Source organism: Cydia splendana, chromosome 22 (assembly GCF_910591565.1).
Source record: "Cydia splendana chromosome 22, ilCydSple1.2, whole genome shotgun sequence".
In the NCBI taxonomy this organism is placed as follows: domain Eukaryota; kingdom Metazoa; phylum Arthropoda; class Insecta; order Lepidoptera; family Tortricidae; genus Cydia; species Cydia splendana.
The window spans coordinates 8,895,616-8,915,827 of NC_085981.1; the positions used below are offsets into that span (position 1 = coordinate 8,895,616).

At 39.2% G+C, this 20,212-nt stretch overlaps 3 protein-coding genes across 3 annotated transcripts in view; 2 read left to right on the forward strand and 1 right to left on the reverse strand.

The window, feature by feature from the left end:
* Positions 1–14,125, reverse strand: part of LOC134801513 (uncharacterized) — a 49,013-nt gene extending 34,888 nt beyond the window's left edge. Inside the window, exon 1 of the mRNA XM_063774124.1 lies at positions 13,769–14,125. Coding sequence (XP_063630194.1) covers positions 13,769–13,868 — 100 coding nt within the window. The 5' untranslated portion in view covers positions 13,869–14,125. The remainder of the gene's footprint in view (positions 1–13,768) is intronic.
* Positions 1–20,212, forward strand: part of LOC134801485 (uncharacterized) — a 234,132-nt gene that overhangs the window by 163,578 nt on the left and 50,342 nt on the right. The window lies entirely within an intron of this gene.
* The window catches only part of LOC134801515 (tyrosine-protein phosphatase 69D), a 46,200-nt gene continuing 40,481 nt past the window's right edge, over positions 14,494–20,212 (forward strand). The window contains exon 1 of the mRNA XM_063774126.1: positions 14,494–14,752. Coding sequence (XP_063630196.1) covers positions 14,671–14,752 — 82 coding nt within the window. The 5' untranslated portion in view covers positions 14,494–14,670. The remainder of the gene's footprint in view (positions 14,753–20,212) is intronic.

A 20,212-nucleotide genomic window follows, 5' to 3' on the forward strand; every position in this document is an offset into this window, starting at 1 on the left:
CTACCGAGCTTCTCTACGTGGAGTATGTGTACAAGTAGCTAGAGATGGGCGGTGGGCCGAATATGGACTTTACCGAATATTCGGTTCAGATCATACCGCATACGAATATTCGGCCGAATATTCGGTTGGGCTAAAACTGCTTAAAACGCTGAAAACAAGTTCATACGGGTCTTCGATCTGCACTCCTTGTGTTTTTGACCTTTCCCCTCTGGACCGGCCCCTCTGGACGGAACCGTCTCATGCCTGACCGCGAAGTGAACCTGCGCTAGCTAGCGGACGCCCTTAAAAAATATATGTTTATTCGGTAAATATTCGGCAGTTCGAACCGAACTATTCGGCCGAATACGAACATTGAAAAATATGCTGAACAACCGAATAATTCCCGAATATCCATCTCTAGTACAAACACAAAAGTTAGAAGCTACTAAAGAGCTTGTAGACGATTTTGTCCACATTTACCTTGCATTGCTAAAAAATATCTTTAAAAGGCGAATATATACGGACAGACGGAAGTGGTGGAACTTTAGCAGATAATATACACTCAGGAGCGATGAAAACGAGTCACGATGTACAGGACTGTCTTTACCATAAGGGCACACGGGGCCCGTGCCCAGGGCCTGGGGGCCCCGAAGGACAGACAGTACCCATTTGTTTGATTACCCATAATAAATAGAAGATCACAGTAGTAAAATTTTACTTTAATTCGCTTTCTTTACTTTCCAAAAGGGTCCCAAATTCTTATGTGCCCAAGGGCCCCAGCATAGTTTAAGACGGCCCTGACGGTGTATGCACTGTCCTCTTGTAGCCATTTTGAACAGTTAATGATTTGATTGAAAATTGAATGCAATTTTCGGGGGTAACGTAACATTCGTAAAACTTTTATTACATACCTACATCAAACCAACATGTTGATTTCATAATAAACCTTTATTATCTTGCACTCGCTAAAATTTTTTTACGAAATTGCCAATATTTAAGCTTAAACACATTTGTGGTCAGAATAAACCTTGCAGTTTTCCTCTTTATGCCACAGTTGACCCTTGTAAGTGGATCAAGACTAATTAGACTCACTTTCGACTTAATGACGTATGTGTTAAGATTCAAACTTGAATAGTTTTCGTATTCGATGCATATGTAATGTGATGACTCAGTCGTAACGTCACGAGACGAGATTTACCTAAAAGCTTTTGACCCAGACTTATCTATATCAATAAAAATAAAACGCTGGTCGGTGGTAACGGCATTTTAACATGAGAACGATGAGGCTTTCATTCGGTTTCTGTATGTTTTGATTCTGGTTTCTTATATTAGTAATACGAATGAAATGAATGAATGAGATTGAAGAGGGAAGTAAATAGCAAAGCTACCCAAAATATTTCATGTAGGTACATTTTTTTATAAACATAGTTTTTTTTTTTTATAAACAATTATATGTTGTCAAAGTTAAGCTAAATAAAAAAAAACCGGACAAGTGCGAGTCGGACTCACCCACCGGGGCTTCCGTACTTTTTAGTATTCGTTGTTATAAAGGCAACAGAAATACATCATCTGTAAAAATTTCAACTGTCTAGCTATCACGGTTCATGAGATACAGCCTGGTGACAGTGGTGACAGACAGACGGACAGGGACTCTTAGTAATAGGGCCCGTATTTACCCTTTGAGTGCTACACTGAGAGAAAAGGATAACAAAAACACACTTAGAATTACAAAAATAAACTTAATCCGGGGACAAGGAGAGTCAACTAATAGGAACAAATTGACTTTTGCAATTTCTATTAGTTCTTGCAATTTCTATTATCTGTTTGTTGAAATTAGATTTAGGATTACTGAGCTGTTTGTAGAAATAAATAAACTTTACAGAAATAGAGAAACCTCTATAATTATTACTAAACTTCATTTTTTCCCCCAGTACAGAACTGTTTTTTTAATTCCTGGTTTAGTTTACTAATGATTTTTCTCTCAGTGTAGCCCAACCCTGATTAGGGAATTCTTCATGACGTTTTCCTTCGCCAAGAGGCACTGGTAAATAATGAAATATCAAAGACATTTCGTACATACGTACGTTCCGAGAAACTCATAGACACAATCAACTGCCCATGGGTAGACCTTATTCTCTTTACAATAAGGTTGACGAATACTGGCGGAATACTCATTTAACTATGTCGACGACGGCACAAAAAACTCTTACGCTCGACATGTCTTGTCAAACACGAAATTGCAGTTTATGCAACCGCATAATCCTTCCTTATAAGATATTATAAATGTTGCCATCCTAAACTGGGTCAAACCAACTTGCTAAGCGTGTCAACTGGGCTCTCATTCACCACTTCGTTAGTGTAACCAGTATCAATTTGAGCTCCGATTGTATAGACGACGTCAAATATGTTGACACTTCTGCGCTTTACTCCTTTGTAATAAGGCGAAAAATGTTTACATATATTTGAAGCCGTCGCTACTAGTGTAGGGGTCGCGTTATACAGGAGGTTGACAAAATGTTTTGTAAATAAATAGGCCTTCATTCGATGTGATCGCGGAAAGTTGCAAGCGCAGCGTCCTATTTAAGTTCAGGGAGTAGGTTATTCGTTCTAGTTGGCGTATGGCGTATGTTACACAACGAAGGCAGCAAAAATATCTGACAGGATCTTATTTGCAGAGCGATAGGAGCGCGCCACATATTTTTGCGGCCTTCGAATAGTAACATATTATCGCAGGTGATTGTACAGTCGCCATCAGATATATCGGAGCGGCCAAGGTGTTCACAATATCTGAACACGCGCTCTAACGCCCTGACAATAGAGGCGTGTTCCGATATTTGTGAGCACCTTGGCCGCTCCGATATATCTGATGGCGACTGTACTGCAAGTACCATTGTAAACCTTAATTAAATTACATAAGCACTACCAATAGCCAGTTAATTACTACTAATTATATGTTTTTACTCGACTAACACATATGTATCCGAGGGGCAAGGAGGTCGTGATTCGTACCCTGGCTCGCTCCAGTTAGTACGATCAAAAAAGGCCGTCTAACTGGTCCCCGTAATATAAACTATGGATTACCTTAATAGCTTGCTTGCATAGGTGTTAATACTTAAATTTTCTTAGAGAAAAGTGTCGAGTACGTGACGCTATTTTTAGGGTTCCGTACCCAAAGGGACTCTATTACTAAGACTCCGCTGACCGTCTCTCCGTCCGTCTGTCTGACGCCAGGTTGTAACTCCTAAACCGTGATAGCTAGACAGTTGAAATTTTCACATATGGTGTATTTCTGTTCCCGCTATAACAACAAATACTAAAAACAAAATAAAATAAATATTTAAGTGGGGCTCCCATACAACAAATGTGATTTTTTTGCGGTAATGGTACGGAACCCTTCGTGCGCGAGTCCGACTCGCTCTTGGCCGGTTTTAACACTTTTGATAAAGCTAAATAAGTATGCTCTCTATAGTAAATCCCCAGAGATAACGCCACGAATGTCCTATGCGGAAACGCCCATATCCTAATTTGTGAACTAGAATTTGAGGCTAGAACTAGATTTGTGAACTAAAGGCTGTGTTTCGCCTCCATTAAATTTATCAAGGGCCAATGCCAAAGAGGCAAACAACACCATAACCCAGTTAACGAAGGCTAAGAACAAAGTCTGTATTGAGTCGAGACAATGGTTGCACAATCCATTGTGCTAAGTCATTGACCGGCCAAAAACAACGCCATAGGGCGAATGTGGAGTTCGGCTGTTTTAGCCACGGATCACTTACTAAGGTGTATTCCTATTTATCCCCGCCCACGTGACCGGACAAATGGGGATCACTACACCTTATAAAACAAAGTCCCCCACCGCGTCTGTCTGTTTGTGTGTATGTATGTTCGCGTTAAACTCAAAAACTACTGATTTTCATGCGGTTTTCACCTACCAATAGAGCGATTCTTGAGGAAGGTTTAGGTGTATAGTTTGTTAAGGTTTTGTGAAACCCGTGCGAAGCCGGGACGGGTCGCTAGTGATTTATATGAAGCGCCTATTACCATCTGTGTCCGGCGGGGACAAATGGGAATACACCCTTAATAGGTGGAGAACATTGGAGCTCCGCAACTTATTTAGCCTTAGCTCTGCTTAGAATAAATACTTCCATAGTAAATTACACCCCTGTTTCACCCCTTCATCACTTTCAGTGCCAAACGCCCCATTTCCAATACAAAATTAACCGATCCAATGAACATGTTAAGGCATGGTTTTAGGATACGGAGGATCAGTAGAACAGCTTAAAGTGTCATTCTATGGAACTTGCTAACTATGTAAACAAACCGCCACGTCTCTGAATGATGAATTTACTAATGACTTTTGATTACATAGTTAGCAAGTTCCATAGAATGACACTTTAAGCGTGATGAAGTAACAGAACAGATGGACACACACAAACAGACAGAGAGAGGTATTTTCGCATTTAGAATAGTAGTAGAGATGAGATATCATTTTATTTACGTTACGGTAAGTAAATGAAACTAAGGGCGTTATTTTTTTAAACGCTCGCACAGAAGCGTGACCGTTCTGCTAGATGCAACCGTGACGACGAAGGTGTATGAAAAATCATGTTACGGCCAAAACTTCGGTCACAGAATAAATAATAGTACTCACTCTCTAACAAAACGCGTCTGTTAGGATCAGGACAGATATGGCCGCTAGGTGGCGACAGCACCACCCGCGTCTTATGGCTAGCCACCAAAATTGGTGTGGAACGGATGTACTTTTAGCTACCTGTAGCAAAGCGACGAAATCGCGGAGTGAGCCACGCCTGCTTCGGTTTCGACTAAAACAACTGCGTTTCGGGCGCGCCGAAACCGTATTTTTTCAGTAATGTCTGACCGAAGTTTCGATTTCGGCTGGTTTCTGCATAAAAATCATGTTACGGCCGATGGTTCGGTATCGCTCAAAAATCTGCGAAATCTTTCGGCCGCGCCTAAACTGTGTTTCCGGTAATGACCGATCGAAGTTTCGATTTGCCCTCAAGGGGTTGTGCACAAATCACGCGAGGTGTTTTCGGCTACTTTTTGACCCCCCCTCCCCCCTGGTGATATTTGGCGAGGTTTTACGCTACCCCCTCCCCGAAAATTGTATTTTATATAGAAAATCTTGTTTATTTTTCTATTTTCGTTAAATAGACTCGCTATTTTGAAGTGCAGAGTGAAGATTTATGTTTAACGAAACTGAGAAAAAGTATCTACTCATGTGGTAGGTGTTTTTTTCATAGTTTCGTTCACTGTAGAAAAATACACGTGAGGTTTCCTTATAGCCCCCCTCCCCCAACTTGATCTATCGTGATTTTTTCGTGACCCCCCACCCCCTATCGAACCTCGCGTGATTTGTGCACAAGCCCCAAGACCTAAAAAAAAAGTTTCGATTTCGGCCTTGGCAGGTTTCGACATAAAAATCATGTTCGAAAACAAATGAACCTTCGGCCGAGGCTAGAGCAAAACCGACCTACTGAACCCCTAGTCTAACTTTCATTCGATAGCGTGACGGAAGTACGCACTTGCGTTAAGTCCATGGTATAATAATATACTCCGCCTGGTACTCTATTCCGAGATTCGCGTATGACCTAACTGACACGGGCCTACGTCATCATGCTGTTTACAGGTTCTCAAACTTTAAAATGTGGGAGAATTTTAATCAACGGTGAAAATTATTTTAACGGCATTAATTTTAAGTTATTTATTTATTTATTTAAACTTTATTGCACAAAGTATATACAAAAATGTACAAATGGCGGACTTAATGCCAAATGGCATTCTCTACCAGTCAACCATAGGGCCAAACAGACATCTACAATTGGTGCAGAGAGAGAAATATACCTATTCAGTGAATATAAAAAAAGCAAACTATACATATAAACTACATAAATAAATAAAATATATATAAACTACTACATATTTATACAATACATACTATAAATATAATAATGATGGATATTATTCGAACTCTTGTTTTAGCAAATGCTTACGCAACAACCGCTTAAAAGAAAACTTACTTGGAGCTTGTCTAATATTTAGAGGGAGTGAATTCCAAAGACGACTAGCCTGGACGGCGAAAGAATTAGTCATAAAACCAGTACGGTGAGAAGGTATGGTCAGTTTGAGAACGCGGGAGGTACGCAGCTCACATCCTGGACGAGGAGTATCGAAGACGAATTTACTTTTGAGATATCCAGGAGCAGAAGGCTCAAACAGGATCGAAAATAGGATACAAAGGATCCGAAAGGACCTACGACGACGGATGGAGAGCCAGTTGAGCTGCCGGCGGTAAAAGGAGACATGATCGTATTTACGAAGTCCAAATATAAATCTAATACAGTTATTGAGTAGACGGTCTAGTTTATTGAGTGATTCCTGAGTGGCATTAGTAGTACACACATCCCCGTAATCAATTATTGGTAACACTAAGTACTGCACTAACATTTTTTTCGTGCTTACAGGCAGAAAGTTTTTAAATTTATATAGATTTCTAAGTGTACCTGTGACCTTCCGACTTCTGACCAGACCAGGAAAGGTTGGAATCTAAAACTAATCCGAGATTCTTAACCCGACTGCTCACCGGAATTACAGTATCCTCAAAAAGGATCGGATCAACAGGTACTGTACTCAACCTAGACATTTGCCACTGGCTACCTAAAATTATGGCTTGGCATTTAGCTGGATTTACACAAATGCCAAAGCTAGCAGACCACTCGGCGATGTAATCCAAGTCAGCATTTATTGATGAGATAGCCGTGTTTTAAGTTATTCATGTAGAAACATAGTAAAATAAAACAAATCTAATGTATTAAATTAAACTTCATTTATCTATACAAGACAAACGTTTGAAAAACTAATTCACAGTTACACATTAATAACCAAGCTTACGACGTAAAAAGTTTGGAAAACACTGCGACTGCTGACACTGAGCGAGAAGGATATAACAATTAACACGCGTTCGACAAGGATGACGGTCAGGGCATGAAGTTATCTAGATCCGAATTGTCAAATGTGACAGCGCTATCCTGTGTTGCCAGTAATGTAAACAGAATTACCCGAACGTCTGAAATTTCTTTCGTGAATCGGAAGATATTGCTAACGAATAATTAAAAATGACGTGTTATTGTAAAATTTAAGATAAAATACATATAAATGAAAATTATAAAATTATAAAGAAATATTTTAACTTATTAACCATAGGTATAATGTACCCATGTAACATGTTATGTTGAAATAAAGTGGCAATGTTATTGTGACGTAGGCCCGTGTCACTCTGGGAATAGAAGACCATGTTTTATTAGACCATGGTTAAGTCTATTCGTTTTTTAGGGTTCCGTACCCAGAGGGTAAACGGGACCCTATTACTGAGACTCCGCTGTCCGTCCGTCCGTCCGTCCGTCTGTCACCAGGCTGTATCTCACGAACCGTGATAGCTAGACAGTTGAAATTTTCACAGATGATGTGTTTCTGTTGCCGCTATAACAACAAATAAATTATGAAATACTAAAAACAGAATAAAATAAAAATTTAAGTGGGGCTCCCATACAACAAACGTGATTTTTGACCGAAGTTAAGCAACGTCGGGCGGGGTCAGTACTTGGATGGGTGACCGTTTTTTTTTTGCCGTTTTGTGCATTATGGTACGGAACCCTTCGTGCGCGAGTCCGACTCGCACTTGCCCGGTTTTTTTAGCATTAGAAAAAAGGTAAACAATCTTGATATGTCTGTCAATTGAAAAACATGTTTTACAAATAAGTCACGACAAATATGTAACAATTATGAATCTAATACGATCATTTATATGCTTCTGCTTTCATAAGTAATAGTTACTGATCTTTAAAAAGCGTTTTTCAATTAAAAGACATGTCAAGATTGTTTACCTTTTTTCTAATGCTAAAAAACTAACTATAATTTTCTATGAGATTTTGGACAGCGCGCCAGGCAGGACTTTTTGGAAACTCACAATCCCATACAACATGAGACAACGCAAACGCGTACGTCACGCCACGCTAACCAGTGAAATTTACACTAGGGCACAGAAAACAGAATAAATAATAGTACTACCGTGCAGAAAGGAAACTTCCTACAAAACCGAAGTTTGACAGCGGTTCCGGGTCGAATCATGCTGTCCCTTTCTTATATATGGCACTATCGCTTTCAGGTATTTAGGGTTGTCAAAATTCAAGCCATTATCTTATCTGTGGTCGTGCACGCAAAGGGACGTCAAGTTGTGTCAACCCTAATAATTGCTCGGAGCAATGCTGAGCCGAACGGAGCCGAGTTTGCCCGACGGGAGGAGTTTCGCACCCCTGACCTGACTAGGGGTACAGTTTCGGTTTCTTCTAAAAATCCGGTATTGGTTAACAACTTAACAGTGTGGACAATGGTACAGTCGACGTCAAATATATGTTTACATTTTTCGCCTTATTACAAAGGAGTAAGGTGCAAAAGTGTAAACATATCTTTGACGTCGAATGTACTAACAGCAACACTCCTAACTGACCTTATGTGTTTGAAACCAATTAACAGAGTAAACAATGTAAATGAGGTTAATGACATGGGTACTTGGCATAGATTAAAATACCATAACAATATCATAATCACTTTGTTTATCGCTCTATCACTGATAATTAGAATTAATGAATGTTTTGAATCCTTTACTTAATGCATTTTAATTTTTAACAAGCAGAAACGTCTACGAACGATGCTATTAAGCTTAGAATAAATTTAAAAGTGGAAAAATTACTGTCTTGGGTGAGACCTGAACTCATGGCCTTTGGATTGACAAGACAATAATTTTTCCACTTTTAAATTTATTCTAAGCTTAATGGATTTTTTTATACAGAATTATAACTTCTCAAAAAAAATTATAGTAGGACCAAGTTAACTCTGCATGGCATTTGCAATGACAAAGTGTAACAGTGTCATCATTAATGTCAAATTTCTATCCCCCTTATTCATAAAACTTTACAGGCCTGATTTAGTTAAATTAAGTTTTATCCCTTTCTTACAAATACATAAGTCAAAATGACAGATAAATACAAACGATTCATAAGTAGCTAATTCAGACCAATAATGCGTTCATGAATAACGCCATATCGTCGGGTGAATAGCAAAAGTCACTAAGTACCACCACAAGTTCATAGCCATAGTGAACCATATTAGACATTAGTACTAAAAAAACCGGGCAAGTGCGAGTCGGACTCGCGCACGAAGGGTTCCGTACCATAATGCAAAAAAAAACGAAAAAAAAAAGCAAAAAAAAGACGGTCACCCATCCAAGTACTGACCACTCCCGACGTTGCTTAATTTTGGTCAAAAATCACGTTTGTTGTATGGGAGCCCCATTTAAATCTTTATTTTATTCTGTTTTTAGTATTTGTTGTTATAGCGGCAACAGAAATACATCATCTGTGAAAATTTCAACTGTCTAGCTATCACGGTTCGTGAGATACAGCCTGGTGACAGACGGACGGACGGACGGACGGACGGACGGACGGACAGCGAAGTCTTAGTAATAGGGTCCCGTTTTACCCTTTGGGTACGGAACCCTAAAAAGAAGGTTGGTTTTTGTTTAAATTTTTTTTAGTAATTAGTGACTTTTGGTAGACACCTGACGATATGAAAATATGATGTTTATAATGACAGTCCCTCACTTTGTTCTGGTCAAGTTGGAGCATAGAAGACTGACTACCTAGTTGTAGTTCATATGTACAGTAGAGTTCATAAATAAGTATACATTTTTACACCTTATTGCAATGGAATAAGGTGAAGAAATGTATACATATTTATGAACTTGACTTTCATATGAAGGATCCATTTTTATCAGACAAATCCTAGTTTATCAGTTATAGGCACTGATCTTCTTCTTCTCGTGTCGATGGTTTCTTTCATATTAAGCGGGACCAGAAGGTAGCGACGCTTAACGCCCTGTCTGTTGCGTCCCGTAGATCTTGCTCGGAACATGAGTGCGGGTTCGCTGGGCAGGACAGCATGTGTATCATCGTTTGGGGAGCCGTGCCACACACGCATAGAGTATCCGAGCCATTCAGGCCGCCCCACCTTACTAAGTTCTCTTTGCTGCGGCCAACTTGGGAACGCAGTCTATTTAAGGCTTTCCAGATCGGCCATGGTTCTTTATGCCCAGCCGGAAGCGTTTCGGCGGGACGGACGTAGTCATCGGGAGGAGCGCGAGTACTTTGCCACTGTGCCAGCCGCCTTTCGGGTGGCGAGACACTGATAGCGGTAGTGCACCGCATGAAGCTTTTTCGGCTCTTTAGTCGCGATGGTGGAAGCTTGTGGCCGTGGAGAGGGTGTCTTGGGTCTTGCTCTTGCTTGAGTTTTTCAACAGCGCAGGCCACCTCCCTGCGAGTCTCCGGGGGCGCTATGCCCGCCAAGGGGTAGAGCTTACTGAGTGGAGTGGGTTTCAGGCAGCCGGTGATTATGCGACAGGTGTCGTTGAGTGCTGAAGAAACTTGTCCTGCATGGGGGGACCGGTGCCATACCGGGCATGCGTATTCACCCGCGGAATAGCAGAGTGCCAGGCCGGTTGTGCGGAGTGTATGTGCAGAGGCGCCCCAGTGCGTTGAAGTAAGTTTCCTCAGCAGGTTATTTCGTGTTGTGACCTTTTGGCGTGTCTTTTGGCAGTGGCTCTTAAAAGATAGAGTTCTATCGAGGGAAATTCCCAGGTACCTCGGGTTAGGGCAGTGCTCAATGTCAACGCCGTCCCAGATTATGTTGAGTGGTCTATTTGCGTCCCGATTTCGCAGGTGGAATGCGCACGATTGTGTTTTTGTAGGGTTCTGTTTTAGGCAGTTGGCTTTGTAGTACCTGGATAGGTCGTCCAAGGCCGTTGACAGAGTTATCTCAGTATCCTCGAAGTTGTTGCTTTGAACCGCTATTGCCAGATCATCCGCGTACGCGAATCGCCGAGTTCTGGGTGTGACTGGCTGATCGTTGGTGTATATATTGAATAGGATCGGGGCCAGCACACTTCCCTGAGGGAGACCGTTTTTTTGTGGGCGCCAGCGGCTTTTTTCCGATTGCAGGTGAACTTGGAATCTACGATTGTGGAGCAGTTCGCGAAGGATGTTTATGAAGCCCACGTCCTCAGTCATACCGCCAACCTTAGAAAGCAGTCGTTGTATGTTCACCGTGTCATAGGCAGCCGTTAGGTCCACAAAGACTACGCCCGTTACCAATCCGATCTCGAAACCATCCTCTATGTGCTGTGTGAGTTTCAGGGTTTGGCTGGTACAGGACTTTCCCGGCCGGAAACCAGCTTGTTCTGGAATTAGGAGCGGGTCAATGATGGGAGCAAGGCGATTTAGGAGCAGGCGTTCGAACAATTTATAGGTGTGACACAATAGGGAAATGGGACGATAACTTTTTGCATCCGATGGATCCTTTCCAGGCTTGAGAAGAGCGATGACTTTGGACTTGCGCCATGCCTTTGGTATCTTGACCGTCGACAGGCAGTTGTTATATAAGTCCAGGAGCCAGTTCGTGGCTTTCGGCCCAAGGTGTTTAATCTGTTCTACTGTCAGGTCGTCGACGCCTGCAGCTTTCATATATAGGTCATACTGAGCAACTTTTACTATGGGAGCAACCCCGAAATTGAGAAAAAAAAATTGACTCTCCCGTACATTTTGGCTGGCTAATGTTGATATCTTGTATGGGAGTGTCAATTTTCTTATCGCAATTTCGGGGTTGGTCCTATAGTAAAAGTTGCTCAGTATTAGTCAGTATGACCTATGTATACAACGTAGTACCCACCCCACTTTCAATGGCTGATGTAACACGTTGTATACTTAATTGTTAGAATTAGAAAGAACCGCATAGGTAAGTCCAAGTTTCCAGATCAATTTGGTGTGGTAAAATTTTGGGTGTAAAACTGAGTAATATTCATGCTACTTCAGATTATTTCATTATTATACCACATACAGTCTTCTTCTTCCTCGCGTTATCCCGGCATTTTGCCAGAGCTCATGGGAGCCTGAGGTCCGCTTGACAACTAATCCCAATAATTGGCGTAGGCACTAGTTTTTACGAAAGCGACTGCCATCTGACCTTGCAACCCAGAGTGGAAACTAGGCCTTATAGTATCTGATAAATATTTTCATGCAAACTTCTGCAGAGTTCATATATAAACTAAGGTTAGCGAGTGTTATTTATTTATTGTATGGCATATATACATGTCACTACATGTACATACAAAAAGATAAATTATAAGTTAGACTTTTGCCCTTCCCGGGTAAACAACTGCTTCTTCTGCAAATAATTGTATCTAGTGAAATGCATACTAATTTAAACAACTTATCAAGGTTTAGAACAATTAGTTGTAAGATGTAAAATGCACACAGTTCAACCTAGTCTAAAACTTGTGCAGATAAATACATACTTAAAACCGGCCAAGTGCGAGTCGGACTCGCGCACGAAGGGTTCTGTATCATTACGCATAAAACGACAAAAATACCATTATCTATAAAAACGGTCACCCATCCAAGTACTGACCCCGCCCAACATTGCTTAACTTCGGTCAAAAATCACGTTTGTTGTATGGGAGCCCCACTTAAATCTTTATTTTATTCTGTTTTTAGTATTTGTTGTTATAGCGGCAACAGAAATACATCATCTGTGAAAATTTCAACTGTCTAGCTATCATGGGTCGTGAGATACAGCCTGGTGACAGACGGACGGACGGACAGCGGAGTCTTAGTAATAGACTCCCATTTTACCCTTTGGGTACGGAACCCTAAGCATATATATGCTTTGTGAGTTTTTAAGTAACTCAGGAACAAATATTTGTAATTGTCACACAAAGAAAAGCCTTGAGAATGGGATCAGAAACCAAACCCACAAGCTTCAAAGCAGGGTTATTACAGGCATTTTGAGGTGTCTAAATTATGTTCACATGCTGATGGAGCATTCCATGAAATTTTCTACCGTTTGTCCTGTACAAACGCGAATGTTCTGAAGATATGCAGGTATAAGAGTTTCCTTGTCTATGACAAATGGTCAAAAATATGCACAGAAAATAATCGCCTGCTTTAAAGGCCGACAAAAAAGTTGTAACACAGGAAATAAAATTCGTTTGTACGGGACAACCCGTGGAATACTCCTGGTAGTGTTTCTTAGGACGTTCATTTTCTTTTACATTTGTTGACCTGATATGACCAACCTTCCCAATAAGAATATTTTGTGATTTAAAAAATAAATATAAAGATTTTATTTAGTTTAATTTAACATTATTTCAAAATCTTAATTTTTTAGGGTTCCATACCCAAAGGGTAAAAACGGGATCCTATTATTAAGACTCCACTGTCCGTCTGTCTGTCTATCACAAGGCTGTATCTCATGAACCATGATAGTTGAAATTTTCACAGATGATGTATTTCTGTTGCCGTTATAACAACAAATACTAAAAAGTACGGAACCCTCGGTGGGCGAGTCCGACTCGCACTTGTCCGGTTTTTCATTTATATCTGGTGACTGTTAGAACAATTTTAGTCATGCTTAATTAAGAGCATTGAAGGTCGCACTGCCGCGACGATGGCAAGAGTTCATTTAATTAATATTTCATTAACCAGCCGCGCACTACGCAATACATTTGCAAATATATTACTCAGCCTCGCACACGGGATGAGATTGACAGATACGGATGTTCCGGAGAGGCGTGAACATCTCGCTGCGACGATAAACACCAATCCCAACCACTAATCTACACTTAAAACACTAAATAAAGATAACGTTACTCTTTACTCACCGTAAATTTCCTTGCTTTCGTTGTAATTAGCTGCATTATCACAATGAACGCACAAAATAAATATAATAAAAATGGCTCCTAACATACACCGAATATACATTTTATAGCACTATATGCACGCAGGAACGTGCGTGAACTGTTAAAGGGCATCCATAATCCACATTTTCACTTAAATAACGAATAAATATGGAAATAATCCACTTAATAAGTCAAAAAATCCTTAAATTAAGGTAAGCTGCCTTCGGTCGAGACCCCGCCGTCTGTCATTAGTCTTGTCAATAAACAATTAATGTTGCCATGTAATCTCTAATTTATAGCTTCACTAGAGCTGTCATGGCAAAGGAAGCGAGTGGCAACAAAATCACTAATAAAAAAAGAAAAATAAAATTGTCTGTGCTAAAATTAATAAAAAACTTGCATTAAAAGTTCTATTTTGATTAAATAACAATTAAATTTATTGTTTCTCTAATGTTTTTACATAATCTTTGCCAATTTATACTTCAAATATTATCGATCTATTTATCAATATCCAAAAAATGCATCTAAATATGAATATCACATGATATAATATCCATTGCATTAGTATACCACATATATTATAAGATATAGATTATTGTAGATGAATGACGTATTTTTTTCTTTTCAAAAATTATTCAAAAATTTGACAGTGGCGGTGAATAAAAATGTAAATGTTCATTCCACTGGCAACATTAGGCACCGGATTGTTTGTTCGGCAGAGTTCGGCTTTGGGTGCAGCCGCTTTGTGAATTTGTTTTTGTTTTAATTAAAGTAATAGTGAGTGATAACGGTGTAACACTTTTTGTAAAATGATCTAACCACCTGCAATGTCTTTTACACAGCGTGATTGCGTGCAGTGTTTTTGAAAAGCAGTCGCTTCCGCCATGACGATGGCTCTCTTGATCGGGAAGTATTCCATGATTCCTGTATACGTTTTGTGTATCGCGCTCTGCTATCCTGTTTCGGGTGAGTAATTAACTATTTTACGTTGTTTTAATTGAACCTTTAATTATTTTGTGGGGTCTTTTACCGCTACTTAGTGTCGAGAGAGTAGGTGTTATCTTGTGCGGCGCGCATTTTTTTTTTGTGTTACCTGTTTATGTATTATGACACAGGATAGGTTTTGCCAGGATGTGATGTTATACTTCATTATTCAACAGTGATCAAAGATAAAGTGCCGGGCTATATTTCATATAGTATTTTGGTTTCCAAAAGCCGGTGCGCGGCTCTTGCGTCTATTGTAAACCTATACGTATGTACTTAATACGAAATATAAAGTTAAGCCTTCTAAAGAAATATTTATAAAGTTTATTTCAATGAATAATCGAACTCTGGTTGTCTCGATTTGTTCCTGCATTCATGCATAATAGAAGAAAACTTACTGTACTTGAAAATACTAGAATTTCCCATATGTGACCATGGATAAAAATAATTTAATATGAAAAACTAAAACACATGATATTGACCAAAACATCACTAAAACAAACACATTTTAGTGTTGGAATTATTAATTTATCTACTCTTCCTCCAACTTTATATTGTCACCAGATTAACAATAATATTAAGGCCAATTATTAGCTCCATTGGAATTGTTACCTTATTATTTTACCTATTGGATCCATATAAACATTTTTTACTCTTGAGTCAAATTTTAACTAAACTGACTTGTAACACAATCGGATTAGGACTAACCTCGAAATCTCTACTGTACAATAATTACTCAACTTCACTGCCAAATCAATTGTGATGAATTATAACATTGATTAAATGAAAAAATCTATATTTTGTTTGAATAACATTCATAACATTATTGATAAGCATAATATTATATTTTGTTATCCTTCATCATACATACATAGGAGTGGTCACGGAGTGGTACTATACTATTTTGTTCCATTTAGGGCCAGTTGCACCACCAAGCGCTTTACTTTGAAACTTTCCATACATAAAAATTTAGCGAACTCTTTAACAATACGAACGGTTTGGTGCAACCGACCCTTAGTATTGGTAAGTACATATTCTTGCTTGAAAATTGTCATATAAAATGGGTACATGTGGTTCTTATGAAATTTAACCTCGTAAGTCCCCTTGTACTTATACAAGTACAAATTAAATTCGAGTTGTGAACTCGTATAGAATTTATTATTTATTAATAAGATAAGATAAGAATAGCCTTTATTGACCAAAATAGAATTAGTACATATTGCATTTAAATAAATTCACATTTCATTTATCATTATATTAGTTTCAATATCTTTCCTAATAAATTTTTAATAAATATATTTTAATGTCATTGTTTTTAATATTTTAGTCTGCCTTCTTGGCATAGGCCTCCTCCAGCTCTCTCCACATCTCTCTATCCTGTGCCGTCCTAATCCAGTTTACTCCCGCATGCTTCTTAATGTCATCCAACCACCTCATTATTGGTCTCCCTTCTCTCCTCTTTCTATCTCTAGGATACCATTCCGCTACCTCTCTATCCCACTTATTTTTACCTTCTCTTGCCATATGTCCAGCCCATTTCCATTTTAACATTTTTACAGTCACTGATATATCCTTAATTTTAGTTTTCTTTGTAATATCTGTCAGTCTTACTTTGTCTTTCCTTTTTACAGATAAGATTGATCTTTCCATGTTGTGTTGGCAAACTTTTAACTTTTGGAGATCTTTCTTAGTTACTGCCCAGGTTTGACATCCGTAAGTCATACATGGTAGAACACACATATCAAATACCTTTGATTTGCAAGACAATGGTAAATCTTGGTTTTTTAGAATGTCTCTCAATGACCGACCTGATGTAATTTGGCTTTCCGGTACCGGTAGTTCTTTTTTCAATTTCTTTACTTGTCATGTTTGAACCTGATGTAATTTGTCCTAGATATGTGTATTCCTAGACATATTCAATCTCTTTTCCATGGACGAGTATAAGATTTTTGGTGTGGTTTGACATAACCTTGGTCTTCTCTGTGTTCATTGTTAGTCCTACTTCAGTGCTTTGCTCAGCGAGTTGCTCTAACATTTCTTGTAGTGATTGGGCACTTTCCGCAAATAGCACTAGATCGTCCGCAAATCTCAGGTGGCTAAGTTTTTTACCATTTATGTTTATTGTTTATGCCTTGATAATCCCAGTTGAGGTTTCGAAATAGGTGCTCTAGCACGGCTGAGAATAATTTTGGTGAGAGTGGGTCGCCCTGTCGCACCCCTTTATTGATAGAAAATTCTGTTCCCCGTTGTTTCTAGATGATTGTATTTTTCTTGTAGATTACTTATTGACTCTATTTTTTCCAATGATTTTCTGATGTTATTTTGTACCTCATCCGAGAGATCCAATGGTCCATGGGCTCTTTTTGTCCGATTTACATTTTTTCTACAGTGTTTAGGCATCCCCACAGTAATCTTAGCCCTTACCATACGATGGTCTGATCTGAAGTTTAGTGAGCTAAGAACATCCACATCCTGGAATGTTTTTGGCCGGTTTGTTAATATAAAGTCTATCTCATTGTTGTAGCGTTCGCCTGGGGACATCCAAGTCCACTTCCGACACGGTCTTTTCTTGTAGAAAGTGTTCATGATGTAAAGGTTGTTGCATAAGGAAAAATCTAACAGTCTTTGACCATTGTTGTTTCTGTTGCCAGTAGAGTGATTTCCCACTGTGTTAATGGATGTTTCGTTTTTTCCAATTTGGCCATTAAAATCTCCCATCACAATCTTTGCCTTGTGTGTAGTGGCCATTGTTGAGTTAAGTTGATTGTAAAAACTTTCTTTTTAAAAACTTTATTTATTAATAAAAAAATATATAATGGTTTATGGTGAGTGACCCAAAGCAGATATGTTTTATATTTATATTCTAAGGCCCACTTGCACCATCCCACTAACCTGGGGTTAAGCGGTTAAACCGTTAACCTAGTGTCAAATTGTATGGGTAACCATGGCAACTCCAGGTTTAATCGGTTAACTTTGGGTTAGTGGAATGGTGCAAGTGGGCCGAAAGGGCAAATCCAGGAGTAACACTAATGAGGTTGGCCCGGCGAAGTATTTAGCAGATGGCGCCAGCATAGCTTGCCCTGTTAATCCCTAGAAGTGTGTAAAAAATTTTAATGGAATTTTATGCCCTGGATGCCAGCCCTTTAAGCCAAATCTCATAGAAAAAGGGGCAAGCTATGATAGCGCCATCTATGCAAACCTTTGACAGTTGCCAACCCCATTGCTGCGGCAAGCATGTTAAAATACTACTATAAAACAATAATGCAATAGTCTGTCTGCGCCAGGGATCGGATACCGGTATTTTTTTTTTGAACATAAACGGTATTTTTTAGTTCTTTGTTAATGGTTATTTTGAAGTTTTTGCAAAATACCGGTTCCGATCCCTGGTCTGAGCTAACTTTGTACGTTGTTTCACAGGACACGCTGGACACTAAATCAAGAAAAACGATACGTGATGAAACTGATAAAAAATTATGTGTAGTTTAGTTTCCAGCAATAAAGGCTATAATAATAGAGATGCACCGGATATTCGGTTACTATCCGGTATCCGGCCATAATTTTAATATCCGGCCGGATACCGGAGAGTGACCTACTATCCGGCCGGATACCGGATAGTGAGATTGCTTGATTTCGGAGTAAACAAATTGGATCTAAGAAACAGTCACGGTTATAATCGTACCCGTTTATAATTTTAAAACAATTGTAACATTCCACACACTTGCACGCGCACTCATTTCGAACCCAGAAATGAGTCCGCGCGAACGTTCACTACGAAACAGGTCAAAACCTGCACAATACGCACCTGAAAAACCGAATGTGGGTATAGTTCCGCCGGCCGTATATTCGGCGGCCGGATACCGAATATTCGGCCGATGGTCAGGCCGAATATCCGGTATCCGGCCAAACAACTATCCGTTGCATCTCTATATAATAATAATAAAATAAAGAAAGGACACTTAGTATGAGGAATTTCGTAAATTGACCCCCCTGTTCCTATCTCTATCGCATGTCGTGCTTATTGCAATATAAGCACGACATGCGATAGAGTCCCGCCCATGATGCCAGCGGTCAATGACACTGTGCAGGACAGCGATATAATTATGCGCGTGTACGAGTAATAGAGATAGAAACAGGGGGGTCAATGTACAAAATTCCTCATGCTAAGTATCCTTTCTTTACCTTGATCAGACTCTATAAAATATTTGTAAACAAACCGGTTGATCACTTGTTAGTGATTGTACCTTATTCAATTGAAATAAAGTTTACATATCGCTATTGAAATAATGGCACCTACCAACAATGGATTTATTTTAAAACATATGTCTTTGAAATAAGATTCAAATTAGTTTAAGACATGATCTTGACTTCAAGACAGATTGACACATCAAAACATGGCAGCAATTTCCAATATGACATGATGCATTGTTTTCTGTCTTTATATACATCATAATGATAAATGGTTATTAACCACTGACTATGACACAATTATATTAATAACTTACAAGTTACAAGTAAAAACTTTAAAGAGTATTGTGCTATTAGTAAAATAACCTCCCCCTTTTCCAAAATTGTTTAAACTCTAGAAGTCTAGACTCTACAGTGATCGGCTGTTCGCGCTATGAGTATTTTGCCTCCCGTTGCGAAAAAACTGATTGGAAGAACGCTAGCAAGATGAAGATATTTACATTGAAATCAGTTGAGATAAATATATACCTACTGCTATCATACATTGTGACGTAGAATCATGACTCAAACCACAAAAGCTATGAATATGTTCAATATATCCTTATTATTAATACAGGTCCCGTGATTAATACATTAATTATGCCTATCTATGTATAATTTGTAGAGATGCAACGGATAGTTGTTTGGCCGGATACAGAATACCGGATGTTTGGCCTGACCATCAGCCAAATATTCGGCCGCACTATACAGGTTTTGATTTGACAGTGTGTAGTGAACGTTCGTGAGGACTCATTTCTAAGTTCGAGATGAGTGCGCGTGCGAGTAGAATGTTTTTAAATTGTTGTAAAATAATAAAAGACTACGATTATGACTAGTGATCGGCACGGACGGCGCCACACCGCGGGTTTCCGATTAAAAATCTTATCATATTAAAAAACTCAAAAAATATAAAAATAACACTCAATAGAATTACTTTTTCGAACAAGATCGCTGCATTTGAGTCATGTACATATTCAGATTTTGGTTCGGAATCACGCGGTGTGGCATCGTACGTGCCGATCACTGATTATGACCGTGACTGTTTCTTAAATCCAATTTATTTACCCCGAAATCAAGCAATGTCACTATAGGTGCAAGTAGGTCACTATACGGTATCCGGCCGGATATTAAAATAAAGGCCGGAATGGCCGGATACCAGATAGTTACCAAATATCCGGTGCATCTCTAATAATTTGATTCTAACTTTAGCTCTTCTTA